The 14951-nt window shown below is 44.1% G+C and overlaps 1 protein-coding gene across 1 annotated transcript; it reads left to right on the plus strand.

The window, feature by feature from the left end:
• Positions 1 to 4410: 4410 nt before the first annotated feature.
• LGALS4 (galectin 4) lies at positions 4411 to 14110 on the plus strand. The gene is made up of 10 exons (XM_069943287.1): positions 4411 to 4520; positions 5540 to 5628; positions 7796 to 8003; positions 8105 to 8230; positions 8770 to 8805; positions 8908 to 8946; positions 9057 to 9083; positions 9766 to 9854; positions 13491 to 13653; positions 13808 to 14110. Exons 1-10 carry the CDS (start codon positions 4476 to 4478, stop codon positions 13952 to 13954), a joined length of 969 nt encoding a protein of 322 aa, XP_069799388.1. The 5' UTR covers positions 4411 to 4475; the 3' UTR covers positions 13955 to 14110.
• The last annotated feature ends 841 nt before the right edge of the window (positions 14111 to 14951 follow it).

Below are 14951 nucleotides of genomic sequence, written 5' to 3' on the forward strand. Positions count from 1 at the left end.
ACTAGATGCCGCTCTCTCCTCCCAGCTACAGGTCCTGGCAGGGAGGCTACTCCTGCCTCTGGGCTAGAAGAGCCTGAAGGAAACGAAGATGGCTGTATGCTGCAGGGAGCCAGGTAATGAGGGGCCCACGTGAGGGGAATGATGCTGAAGGAGATAAAACTCGTCTGCCCCAGCTATGCCCAGTCTGCCCGAGTCACCCCCAGTCTGCCCCAGCTACCCCTAGTCTGCCCTAGTCACCCCCAGTCTGCCCCAGCTACCCCCAGTCTCCCCCAGTTACAGCCAGTCTGCTCCAGTCACCCCCATTCTGCCCCAGCTACCCCCAGTCTGCCCCAGTAACCCCCAGTCTGCCCCAGCTACCCCCAGTCTGCCCCAGCCATCCCCAGTCTGCCCCAGCTCCCCCCAGTCTGCCCCAGCTACCCGCAGTCTTTCCCAGTAACCTCCAGTCTGCCCCAGTGTCCCCCAATCTGCTTCAGTCACCCCCAGTCTTCCCCAGTTTCCCCCCGAGTCTTCCCCAGTCTCTCCAGTCACCCCCAGTCTGCTCCAGTCACCCCCAGTTTTCAAGGTTTTATGGGGCCCCATGCAGTTGTTTGCTATGGGGCCCCGTGACTCCTAGCCCTGCCCCTTATCTGTTCCTGTACGACTACACCCCTCATCTATACCTGTACTACTACTACTACTACACCCCTCATCTATACCTGTACTGCTACTACACCCCTCATCTATACCTGTACTGCTATTACACCCCTCATCTATACCTGTACTACTACTACACCCCTCATCTATACCTGTACTATTACACCCCTCATACATACCTGTACTACTACTACACCCCTCATCTATACCTGTACTACTACTACACCCCTCATATATACCTGTACTACTACTACTACACGTCTCATCTATTCCTGTACTACTACACCCCTCATCTATACCTGTACTGCTACTACACCCCTCATCTATACCTGTACTGCTATTACACCCCTCATATATACCTGTACTACTACTACACCCCTCATCTATACCTGTACTATTACACCCCTCATACATACCTGTACTACTACTACACCCCTCATCTATACCTGTACTACTACTACACCCCTCATCTATACCTGTACTACTACTACTACACGTCTCATCTATTCCTGTACTACTACACCCCTCATCTATACCTGTACTGCTACTACACCCCTCATCTATACCTGTACTACTACTACACCCCTCATCTATACCTGTACTACTACTACACCCCTCATCTATACCTGTACTACTACTACACCCCTCATATATACCTGTACTACTACTACTACACGTCTCATCTATTCCTGTACTACTACACCCCTCATCTATACCTGTACTGCTATTACACCCCTCATATATACCTGTACTACTACTACTACACCCCTCATCTATACCTGTACTACTACTACACCCCTCATCTATACCTGTACTACTACTACACCCCTCATATATACCTGTACTACTACTACTACACGTCTCATCTATTCCTGTACTACTACACCCCTCATCTATACCTGTACTGCTATTACACCCCTCATATATACCTGTACTACTACTACTACACCCCTCATCTATACCTGTACTATTACACCCCTCATACATACCTGTACTACTACTACACCCCTCATCTATACCTGTACTACTACACCCCTCATAAATACCTGTACTACTACTACTACACGTCTCATCTATTCCTGTACTACTACACCCCTCATCTATACCTGTACTGCTATTACACCCCTCATATATACCTGTACTACTACTACTACACCCCTCATCTATACCTGTACTATTACACCCCTCATACATACCTGTACTACTACTACACCCCTCATCTATACCTGTACTACTACACCCCTCATATATACCTGTACTACTACTACACGTCTCATCTATTCCTGTACTACTACACCCCTCATCTATACCTGTACTGCTACTACACCCCTCATATTTACCTGTACTACTACACCCCTCATATATACCTGTACTACTACTACTATATGTCTCATCTATTCCTGTACTACTACACCCCTCATCTATACCTGTACTGCTACTACACCCCTCATCTATACCTGTACTACTACTACTACACCCCTCATCTATACCTGTACTGCTACTACACCCCTCATCTATACCTGTACTGCTACTACACCCCTCATATATACCTGTACTACTACTACTACACCCCTCATCTATACCTGTACTACTACACCCCTCATCTATACCTGTACTACTACTACACCCCTCATCTATACCTGTACTATTACACCCCTCATCTATACCTGTACTACTACACCCCTCATCTATACCTGTACTACTACACCCCTCATCTATACCTGTACTACTACTACTACACCCTATATCTATACCTGTACTACTACTACACCCCTCATCTATACCTGTACTACTACACCCTTCATCTGTTCCTGTACTACCACTACCCACAATAAGCCACACCCCTTGTTGTCAACGCTAAAGTGTCCCTGGAAAAGAATTCAAATGTTGTCAACTATGATAATATAATGTCTGCTACTCACTAAAGAGTGTAAGCACCTGGATAAAGGAACAGCAAACAGAACACTGAGCAAAGGTGACTCTTCTAAGGACTCACAGCAGCACCATAGTATAGGGAAAAGCCAACAGCCCCTCCAGGTGCCACCTGACTCTTGGTGGAGCAGGGGATCTTCACACAGTCACAGGCCATAATAATGAGCTGCTCAAGAAGTGAACATAGTTACATAGTTACATAGCCAAAACGGTTGAAAAAAGACACATGTCCATCAAGTTCAACCAAGGAGGGGATGGATACAGGGAAGGGGGAGGGGTGATAGGTTCTATACATATGCATTTATATTATTTTGCTCTAAGAACTTGTCTAGCCCTGTTTTGAAGCCCTCTACTGTTTTTGCTGTGACCAGATCCTGTGGTAGACTGTTCCACAGATTCACAGTTCTCATGGTAAAGAAGGCTTGTCGCCTCCGGAGATTGAACCTTTTTTTCTCCAGGCGGAGGCAGTGCCCTCTTGTCCTTTGAGGGGGTTTTACCTGGAACATCTTTTCCCCATATCTCTTGTAGGGGCCATTTATATATTTAAATAAATTAATCATATCTCCCCTTAAACGTCTCTTCTCCAGACTAAACAAATGTAATTCTTTTAATCTCTCCTCATAACTAAGATGCTCCATTCCCCTTATTAGTTTAGTTGCCCATCTTTGTACCCTCTCCAGCTCTAGAACATCCTTTTTATGAATCGGGTTCCAAAACTGGACGGCATACTCCAGATGAGGACGCACCAAAGCTTTATAAAGCGGTAATATTATGTCCCTGTCCCGTGAGTCCATGCCTGTTTTAATGCATGACAATATCCTGCTGGTCTTAGAAGCCGCTGACTGACATTGTGTGCTGTTCTGTAGTCTATTATCTACAAGTACACCCAGATCCTTCTCCATTAGCGACTCTCCCAGAGTAACTCCCCCTAGGACATATGATGCATGTGGGTTATTAGTACCCAGGTGCATAACTTTACATTTATCCACATTAAACCTCATTTGCCAAGTGGACGCCCAAACACTCATTGTGTCTAAGTCATCCTGTAACCTCTGCACATCCTCCATAGACTCTACTGTACTACAAAGCTTGGTGTCATCTGCAAAGATAGAAACATCGCTGTTAATTCCATCCTCAATATCATTAATAAGCAAGTTGAATAGAAGGGGGCCCAGTACTGACCCTTGGGGTACACCACTTATTACCGGGGACCATTCGGAGTAGGAATCATTGACCACCACTCTCTGGGTACGATTATCAAACCAGTTTTCAATACAATTACAGACTAAACTTTTCAAACCCATAGACCTTAAAGCGTAAAACCAGGCTGGTTAACGCTTATAATACTATTAGCCACTACATATTCCTGGATGTAGTCCCTTATATGAACTTTTAAGCTGTGTTCAGTAATAGTCAAGTTTGTGTGACATCTTTCTGTATTTCTATCCAAAAAGCATACTGTGCCTTTAAGGCTGTTCTGTAACTATTAAACTTATGGCGCCAGTCTAGGTGTCTGTAAACATAAAGATCTTGTGCCACTATATGTGATCTACTATCTGGTTTAGGATCAATTCTTTATGGAGAACTCCATAATCATCTACAAATCCTTCCTAGCCATTGCATGCAGTTTTTCACAATGCATAGTATCTCAATATCTCTGCATACAGTGGCACATAGAGTAAACCTCCATAGTAGACTGGGATCAGACTGTTTCTTTAATTAAATCTATGATGACAGTACCAAAGGTTTGTCATATTGCTCGTAGGTGCAGCAAGCCAGGCCCAGGATCAAAGGTTGACTGAAAGAATGAGACAGCTACCATGCCCATACCAAGTGTGTGTATATAAGGAACCTGCCGTGTGTTCAGAGCACTGATAGCCACTGAATCTAACAGGTGGATAACTGCAAACATGGCGTTTGTTGCAGCTGCAGGATACCAGCCGGTTTACAACCCGGTAAGTGATAGCTTGGTCCTTCCTGCACCATTTATATGCTGAGTAATTATATAGAGTCTATTCATGCTGCTTGGGTGGAGTCACATAATTATATTTCTATGCAGATATTAAAATCCAGCTGATCTGTCACCCCATTGACATTTAGAGAGTATACATTTGTGGCACCAAGTTTGAAATGGGGTCTCTTGAGCTTTTTAGAGGAAATGATTCTGAGGTCCACCTTCTACACATAGGCTATGTTCACACATCGTATCTTCAATCTGCCATTGGCAACAATGGCAGTACTTTTTACGAAAAGATACGTTGCCTTGTCTTCTATGGAATCCAGGCTGGAGCGTATACATATAGTATACGCTTCGGCCGGGATCTCTCGCGGCGCCGTAGAAAACTGACATGTCAGTTTTCTGCGGCCACTATTCAGTGAAAAGAAAAGAAAACCCTGTCAGTGCACACTGAGGAGTTAGCGGCTCCGGTAGCACGCTCCATAGTGTGCAGTGGGGAGTTCTGATGTGGGCGCGCACGTATGCGCCCACATCAGAACTCTGCAGTTGCAAAGATCATCCGGCTGGTGCTACAGTACCGGCCTGGATGATCTTTTGAAAGATAGCCCGTCTCTTCCTACATGTGAACATAGCCATAAGTTGTATATGTCCACAGCTTTTGCATTGTAATCCTTATCGTAGTTATCATTGTGCCCATGTTCTATATAAGTAAGATCTAATAAGTTATAGAAATAGACCCCCCATGGCAATTGATCGGCTCCAACATCAGCTCCAGATGGGGTTGTCCTCTTCTGATCTGCTTGAGGTCCATTACTGTATCAGGGCCTGGGTCTATCTATGGATTCCTTAGTACTCTGGTGGTATTCGAAATGCATTTTTTACAAAATTTGTAAAGGTTATTTGCAGAATTGCTTCATTTCAAGGTGCACCAGAACAAGAAAAAAATATCCATTCCCTTTAATATTCCATTTTATAATGTTGACTTAATATCTTTCTTACTTGTCTATCTTTGTATAGTCTGTTCCTTTCAAGCAACCAATTTTTGGCGGTCTTCGGCCTGGTATGTCGGTTCACATTCAGGGCATGGTCCCTCATCATGTTAACAGGTAAGTGCCTATATCTAATTACCATTACGCATCACAGCAGTCCTTTTAGAAAAATCATTACGAAACCAAAAATCATTTTACTCAATAAATCTGGTGTGAGCCATAGGGATTTAGCGTATGGATACATCGGTCTTGATAAAACCACCTCATTATAAGCAGGTTGTATCCATTCAGATGGATCCTAGTTACGTTCCATTATAGTTGAATGGCAATGTCCCAAGTAAGGATCCATGAGTGAAAACGTTCATTAAAATAGAATGGGCAACAAGGACAAATGGTTAGGCCTTATTGTTATCTTTGCTATGGAGGCTGTCTGTACGCCAATGACTGTTAGTAGAGGAGAGAGGGAAAAAGGCACATGGATTTTAAAGGCTATTAACACCTATTACATGGAAAAAATGAACTTTATATGCAAGAGGTCACCTAGAAGTAATAAAGTTGCACTAAGGGTATATTCACACGAACGGTCTCGCAGCGAGAATATCGTGCTCTCCCGTCCGGCCAATCAGTGGCTGCGGCTGGGCAACACACTGATTGGCCGGGCGGGAGAGCAGGACGCCGGACCCGTGCAGCGAGGACAGGTAATGTATGCTTACAGCAGGGGAGCCGGGCGGGAGCAGAAAGACCGTTCGTGTGAATATACCCTAAGTATTAGTTTGCCACCTTTTATCCTTTATTCATTCATTCATTCATTCATTCTCACAGCACATGGTATACAGCTTGCAACCTGTTCCTAGTTTTAGATTTTTCTAGAGTCAGATTCAGCAGGGCAGCCAGCTAAGTAAAGAAGTTATATAGACTTTACACCAGGAATGGACTTTGCTTAATTTTGTAGTCAGGAAATGAACAATACATTTTTTTTTGCAAATGTGCCCATATCCTTTAACCGGTCATAACTTTTCTAATTCTCAAAATAAATGTCATAAGGGGTATCTATAGCAGCTGTGGACAAAACAAATAAATCAGAATTTTTATATCAAGATAATTGGTTCCAGTGCAATAAAAAAAGAAGTTTGCAAAAGTCTACATGACCTTTAATGTTCTTTTTATGGGGCCTATTCTCAATATAACCAAAGTAACACATTTTCAGCTAAACTGACTGGATTGATGATGGGGCTCCTACCTGTTAGCATGATCTCTATGTGAATGGTTGTTGTGTGAGCCCTTGTGACTTGGCTCGGTAAACAGAGCTATAAACTTATATGGCCTATAACTGATTACAGCAATAAACGTCAATGGTTGCTGTAGCCGTCAGGTACAGTTTGGCTCCCAGAGAGCTTTCCGGTGCCATTATATTGCAGGAGTCATCAATCAAGTCTTATCTTGTAATGATGAGTAATGTTGGCTAAAGATGAAGACTCCATGAAGTCATCTGATAACAGTGCTGTAGAGTGTCTCATAAAATGGACACAAGTGGTGGTCACAACCATCAAACACAGAAAGTCGCAATAATGATCCAATAACGATTGATTCCAGCTCCATCAGCTCTGTGTTCAGCACCACAGACATCACATTGAACGCGTTGAATAGCTGTGCATCACAGGGAACTTTCTCAGTTGTTGTAACTTTCTATGTTGATAACATTTGAACCATAAGAGGGTATAGGCAATTGTAGTGTAGCAGGCAAAATGAACCCATTCCAAGATTTAATCAGCAAAAGAAGAGCACGTGGAGCATTATTAAAGAGTCTCGAAGATTAAATCTGGGTATAGTTTGGCCCAGGCACGAGTATACTTCCTAGGGATTAACTCTCCTAGGCCAAACTATATCCCAGGGTGTAAAATAGCCTAGGCCAAACTATACCATTCCGGAATATTCCAATCTAATGTGGAACCCCAATATAGTCTGGCCCAGGCCACAGTATACTCCAGGGGAATGATACATGACCCTCTTTCCATTCGAAAACTTGCTCTTCATACAATATGGTGGATTTCAAGCCATGTTCCAGACCGAGCCTAAAGGATAGCTCCTGCCCTTACCCAATACTCAGTATTCAGATAATTATTTTTCCCTTCAGTTCCAGGAACAAAAAGGGTGTCCTATGACTCTTGACCCAATACACTACGTCAATACACTATATACTGCTCACATGAGTAAGAATAAGGTGAAGGCCAGAGGGAAGGTCCATTCTACAGATGTAACTTTGGTGTTTTCTTCTTCCTTATAGGTTTCATGTGAACTTTCTATGTGGTCAGCATAATGGAGCAGATATTGCCTTCCACTTCAATCCCCGCTGGGATGGGAAGGACAAGGTGGTGTTTAACAGCTTCCAATCTGGGTCATGGGGACATGAGGAAAAAAAGAAGGATAAGTTCCCCTTTCACAAAGGTGGCCACTTTGAATTGGCATTTTTTGCCAATCTTGGAGGCTTCCAGGTAAGGAAGCATAAACAGTTGATGTAATCCCATGTTTTTTTATTTTCTTATATCATAACAATGTCAACTCTTGACAATAATGATGTTATCTTTCTGTCCAGGTCAATATAAATGGTTCCCACTTCTATGATTACAGTCACAGAATTCCTCTGGAGAGGGTGGACTGTGTTCAGGTGGAAGGAGATGTGACCATCAGATCTTTGAGCATTGTTGGAGGAGGAGGTGGGGTGAGTAAACTCTGGTCATTGAGGAAGATGCTAGAAAATTAAGATTAAGAGGACATCTTATTTCTCTGGATGTGTTGGTTTTAGTAAAAAATTGTATTTCCTCTTAAAAAAAATTGGGAGCACTGGAAGCTCTTCTTCAACCTCTAGGATGTAGAAGATCCTTCATCTCTACTCACAAGTATGTATGCGTAAATACTAGTGTTTCCTGGAAAATGATAAATCTGAGGCACTCAGTGTTATATTGTTCCTCTCTTATTCCTCCTGACAATGTCTAAATTGACAACATGAAGTTCCCATTCCCATTGCCAGGATATGATAAAGCCAAATTGTTATTTTGCACGAAACACAGGTATGTACTGACCTACATATAAAGAAGATAGCCGACATCACCAATATTAGTGACTAGGCAGAAAATAGGCAGAAGATGTAGGAACTGTGATTGTAGGTGCCCAGGAGAGAAGGATTTTAAGGATAAGAGAACTAACAGTATAGCAATATAAGTATGAAGTCTTATTTTATTGTGTTTATGTTTATTGCAGGGCCCAATGGTGACTCCTTCCTTCCCATCGGCTGGGGTAAGTGCCATCTGATAGAGACACTGAATGTACCATCTGTGGGGTCACTGGGTGCCTGGACATGTGGCCATTATAAGACATATTCTTTCTTTGTCTCTCCAGGTGATGCCATTGCCCGGGTTTCCAAACATGAGCCTGCCGGTGAGTATATGTTCAGCTGTTACTCTATCTATGCACGTATATTTTTGGACAATACCATATCATCATGTAACTTCTTTAATTCTAATGTGTTTTTCCTCTTATCTTCATAGGTGATGGGAGGACCTAACTTTAACCCGGTCAGTATACCAGAGTCTTGTACATTAGACATTCCCATACATATCTTTTTAACCTTTAGACCAGCGTTTCTCAACTCCGTTCATTAAGTATTCCCAATAGGTCAGGCCTAAAAGATTTGCCATAGAACATCTATGGTAATGACTAATGGTAAATCCCCTTGGTAACAAGGACACTGAATTACAAGAGCCATAAATTGCCAAAATCTAACACAAATCTGCAGTGTATCTGCCATGACAGCCTACAAGTCCTATCCAAAGGTCCTTTTAGGGCCCTATTACACTAACAGATTATCTGACAGATTTTTTAAAGCCAAAGCCCAGAATGGATTTGAAAAGAAAAGAAATCTCAGTCTTTCCTTTGTTACCTGTTCTCTGTTTATAGTCCATTCCTGGCTTTGGCTCACAAAAATCTGTCAGATAATCTGCTGGTGTAATAGGGCCCTGAGAAGGAGCTATCTTCAGCAATCTGCAGCCAGAAACAAGGGCTGATCTGCGAGAGATCTGCCGCATGACTGATCCCTGTATCCTTTACTGGATTATAGTGTGATGGTGGGATGTCAAAGGGAGCAGATGGCATCAAGGCATTAAAGATATCCTACTTGAGGGCTACTTGAGAACCAGGGTTGAAGAACACTGCTCCAGTCTATGCCACTGATGTTCTGTGTGTATTGTCTCCTTGCAGCCTGTTCCTTTCCGGGCCAACATACCTGGAGGAGTGTCACCTAAGAGGACCTTTATTATTAGAGGGTTCATGCCAATGGGAAGCCAAAGGTGAGGGAGTAGTCACACTATTAAGTGACTCATCATGGTCTATTATTTGCCAACATACTAAACAATACAGAGCAAATATTAATATCTTCTATTAACCTAATTTATTATTTCCAGAGCCAACTAACTGCTCCAGGGGATAACGGAGCTGGTTAATAATAGTAAGGTGCTTTATACAGGAGATTATACAGCGGATTTTTTGCCGCCTTGAAATAACTCTCCACCCTTTATTGACGTTCTTTAAGGTTTGGATATTCTGTACTGAATTATTGCTTAAAGGGGTTGGCCACTTCATAGTGAAACAGTTCAGAGTACAGTATTAGTAAGTGTACTCACTGTATATACTAACAGGAGCTCCCTGTGTGCCTCATAGAACTAAAATCAGATACCCCTCCTCCAGGCTGGGCTGTCCTGCTCTGTGGTGAGTCTGTCCATAAGATGGCCGACATGGAGGAGAATGTTACCATGCCCCGCCCCCAGTGTCCACCATAGGCATATACAGGCTCAGTGTTGGACACTTGGGGGGCGGAGCATGGTCACATGTTCCTCTATGTCAGCCATCTTATGGACAGACTCACCACAGAGCAGGGCAGCACAGCCGAGATGAGGGGAGTCTGATTTGAGCTCTATGAGGTACACAGGGAGCTGCTGTCAGTATATACAGTGAGTACACTTACTAATACTGTACACTGAACAATTTTACTATAAAGTGGCCAACCCCTTTAAATATATCTTTACAGTGGATAGAGCTCCATTTTCCCTTGATACAGAGCTGTAAATTATCTTTACAGATGTGGGCCCATATTATTAACAATGCAAAATACTGCAACAATAAAATTGGGGGTGGTAGTTGTCAAGAACTGACACATTTCAGGAACCACAGCATTATTTTTTACTTTAGGTTGGAGCAAACTTCGACTGGACTAGTACAGCCCTGATGCTGTTGCTGTTACATTTCTGCTCCCATACACTATAGCACATTGCAAACCCAGTGCATTCATTTAGATTACAGACTAAACCTCTTTATAAAATTCAGTGCTCAGGCCAGAAAAATATTTAGATTCCAGACAAGACAAAAAATGTCCTTATAGTGCCAGAGTTTGCCTACAGCCTTTTTGTCAGCCTGGACCAGACCCCAATATTATACTTCATATCAGAGTAAAAAAAAATGTATTTACCACTCCTGGCTGCTATAGCTTAAAGTGTCACTGTCGTGAATTTTTTTTGCAGAAATCAATAGTCCAGGCGATTTTAAGAAACTTTGTAATTGGGTTTATTAGCCGAAAAATGCATTTTTATCATGAAAAGCAGTTTGAAGCTCTCCCCCCTGTCTTCATTGTTCTCCTATGGAGAGAGCTAAATAAAAGACCAAAACAGGGCAACAAAGAGTTAATCTACAAATCCCTCACCCTCTATCTCCTCTGACAGTCACCAGGACTGCTCTGAGCTCTGATTACAGCTGTCACCCAGCTCAGTGCCTGTAATCCTCTGTTATCTGCTTTCTGCTGCGGCTAACTGCCTCCTTCCTCCTCCCCTCTCCCTAGAACAGACTAGGTACGTCTGATGCAACAAGTCACAATTTCCTGATTTTTTGCAGTGGATGGAAAAGAGGAGGGAGGGGGGGGGGGGCCTGGGAAAAGGCTTTTTAAATGCAGATAATGGCATATTTGGCTAATAAATCCAATTACAAAGTTTCTTAAAATCGCCTGGAATATTGATTTCTGCAAAAAAAAAACAAAAAAAAACACGACAGTGACTCTTTATTAAGGGCCGTATTACACCAACAGATTATCTGACAGATTTTTTTTTATGCCAAAGCCCGGAATGGATTTGAAAAGAGGAGAAATCTCAGTCTTTCTTTTGTTACCTGTTCTCTGTTTATAGTCTATTCCTGGCTTTGGCTCAAAAAATCTGTAAAATAATCTGTCGGTGTAATAGGGCCCTTAGGCCCCATTCACACGTCCGTGTCAGTTTTTACTGTCAGGAAATCCTGATCAGGAGGCCTTAAATGTCATCAGGATAGTATCAGGATTTCCTGACAGTAATCCGTTTTTACCATCAGGAAACCATCAGGAAAAACCTTCAGGATTTCCTGATGAGAAAAAAAAATAGGACATGTATTTCTGCAAACTGGATGGTCATAGCTTGCAGAATTACAACTCCCATCATGCTTGGCTGACAGGTCATGATGGAAGTTGTACTTCTCCAGTCTGTGGTCACCCAGGTTGCAGTACATGATGGGAGTTGTACCTCTGCAGCCTGTGGCCATCCAGGTTGCAGAAATACAACTCCCACCATGACCTGTCAGCAAGGCATGGTGGGAGTTGTACTTCTGCCACCTGGATGGCCACAGGCTGCAGAACTACAACTCCCATCATGGCCTGTCAGCAGGGCATGATGGGAGTTTTAATCTCACCTGTCCTGGTCTCCTGGCCGCCGGGGGGTGGGGATGGGGGGGGGGGGTGCGGGGGTGCCGCGAGTGGCCGTGGGGGGGGGGGGGGGGGTGCGGGGGTGCCGCGAGTGGCCGCGGGGGGGTGCGGGGGTGCCGCGAGTGGCTGCGGGGGTGCCGCGAGTGGCCGCGGGGGGGTGCGGGGGTGCCGCGAGTGGCGCGAGTGGCTGCCAGGGGTACCTGCGGATGAAGAGGCAGCGAAGAGGCAGCAGGAGCAGAGGCGGAAGGTGAGTGGAACTCCGGACGCTTTCCTGATGTGCATCAGGAAAGCATCCGGGGCCCGGGCGCTCCCATAGACTCCTATGGGGGCGTCTGGGACGGATTTCCGGACGAAAATAGGACCGGTTTTAAAAAATCCGGTCCTATTTTCCGGAACGGACAGCCCTCCGGAAAATTCCAGAACGGTGTCCGTGTCCAATGAAAGTCTATGCGTCCGGAAATCCGTCCGGATTTCCTGATAGGAAATCCGGGCGGTTTTTCCGGACGTGTGAAGGGGGCCTTAGGGCCGTATTACACTGCACAATAAAGAGGTGGAAGCGAGTGCCGACCTGTCAACTCAGCGCTCACTTCCTCCTCATTCCCCGATCACTGCCGGAGCAGGGCTGGGGTGGGGTTTGATTGAACATGTCGAAAGCGGACATTGTACATATGGGCTGATAGTTGCCTTTTAACATGACCTATTACACCAAACGATTATCAGCCAGAATGACCAGTAATTCACCAAGTACGCCCAATAATCCTTTGGTGTAATTGTGTCCTTAGGATATGGCCTTAGGACCCATGCAGCCGCGTCTGAACTTGCCTTAGCTTACGTCCTAACTCGAGGTCAGCCCACTGGCACTAATCTGTTGGCGTGACATAAGGACGCCTGGTCCAATTTGGGTGGAGATCACTACTTCCCCATGGTGTTGAAGGCCATGTGCTCCAGTTACCCTGCATATCATCTGGCCGTCACACACACACTATTTCATATGCTGCTTAGTAACACTTTTCAGCATAGTTGTAAAGTGTGTAAGGGAAACTGGGCCCTTGCAAACATGGAGAAAATATACAAAGGATGCACCCTCTTTGGTTGAATTTGAACCAGAACCCAATTCTGCAAGAGATCAATGCTGCCCCTAATCTATAGTATAATAGTCCATTACTATAAAACTGCCTTGTTATGACCCCATGTTTCCTCTCTCTTTCAGGTTCCATATTAATTTCAAGACAGGAACAGGTGAAATAGCGTTTCACTTCAATGTCCGTCTGAATGAGTTTACAGTGGTGCGGAACAGCTACCTTGGCGGCTCCTGGGGTCCAGAGGAGAGGCAGATGGCAGACAACCCCTTTATGGCCGGGCAGTATTTTGATGTAAGTATCTGTACAGTAAGTGGTTACTATAGAAAGGTGTGAAGGCTTCATGGGTTTACACAAGGTGGAGGTATTAGGGTATTACCTGGTGACTGTTTAGCTGGTCGTAAGATCTATTATGAAATGTCTAACACAGAATACATTTTTCTTACAGATTTCCATCCGCTGCGGCAATGGCCGATACAAGGTGTTTGTGAATGGACAACCCTTCTGTGAATATTTCCACCGCTTCCAAATGCTCAATATGATTGACACCTTGGAGGTTGAAGGAGATGTGCAGCTGTCACTTGTACAGTTTTAAGGACCCTCTACATCTGCCTTAAAGTGGACAGCAAGATGGGTGAAGTCTGGTCTTCATGCTAGGTGAAAGATATTTTAAAGGGACAGATCAGGTCAAAGATTCTTAAACTCTGCTCTTGTGATTAGTATTAATAAAATACTATTATTTTACAAATAATGGAGTCAATCTTTAACTTAAATTTGCAGAATGGACCCAGATACATTCAGTAGAGCAGCAATGTTTAACATGGTAAGTGGGATCTAATGAGTTCCTGAGACACAGTTCCTTAGGGTTAGATTATACTATGGGCAAAAAGGGCTATTGCTTTGGGGCCTACCTCTCCGGCCCTGCTATGCTGAGTAATGGCTGATGGCTGACACGGTGCTCTCTGCTGCCACATCTGTCTGAGACAGGAACTTTCCAAACCAGGACAAGCTTTCTTAAAACGGTTATTCAGTGCTACAAAAAACATGGCCACTTTCTTTCAGAGACAACACGACTCTGGTCTACAGTTCAGGTGCGGTTTGCAATTAGGCTCCATTCACTTCAATGGAACTGAGCAGCAAAACCCCGCCCAAGCTGGCAACAAGAGCAGGGCTGTCTCTGGAAGAAAGTGGCCATGTTTTTGTAGCACTGGATAACCCCTTTAAGTTCAATAAAAAATGTTTCACAAATAAATAATAAATCCTTGTGGAAAGATGAAAAAAAATGAGAGGCGGGCGACAAATCTACTGCTGATAGTAAAATGAGAGTGCAGGAGCTTGTTGGATATGTGAGAGACACAATAGGCTATATCTAACACTTTTCCCCTTAGGCTATGTTCACACTACGTAAAACTACGGCCGTAGTTTTGCGGGGGGGAACATAGCCTTATTTTTAATGGGATCCCGTCCGGAGCGTACACACATCGTATGCGATCCGGCTGGGATCCCATGCGGCACCGGAAAAAACTGACATGTCAGTTTTCTGCGGCCGGAATTCACTGAATTCCGGCCGCAGAAAGACCTGTCAGTTCACA

The sequence above is a fragment of the Dendropsophus ebraccatus genome, chromosome 10, assembly GCF_027789765.1.
Source record: "Dendropsophus ebraccatus isolate aDenEbr1 chromosome 10, aDenEbr1.pat, whole genome shotgun sequence".
NCBI lineage: Eukaryota > Metazoa > Chordata > Amphibia > Anura > Hylidae > Dendropsophus > Dendropsophus ebraccatus.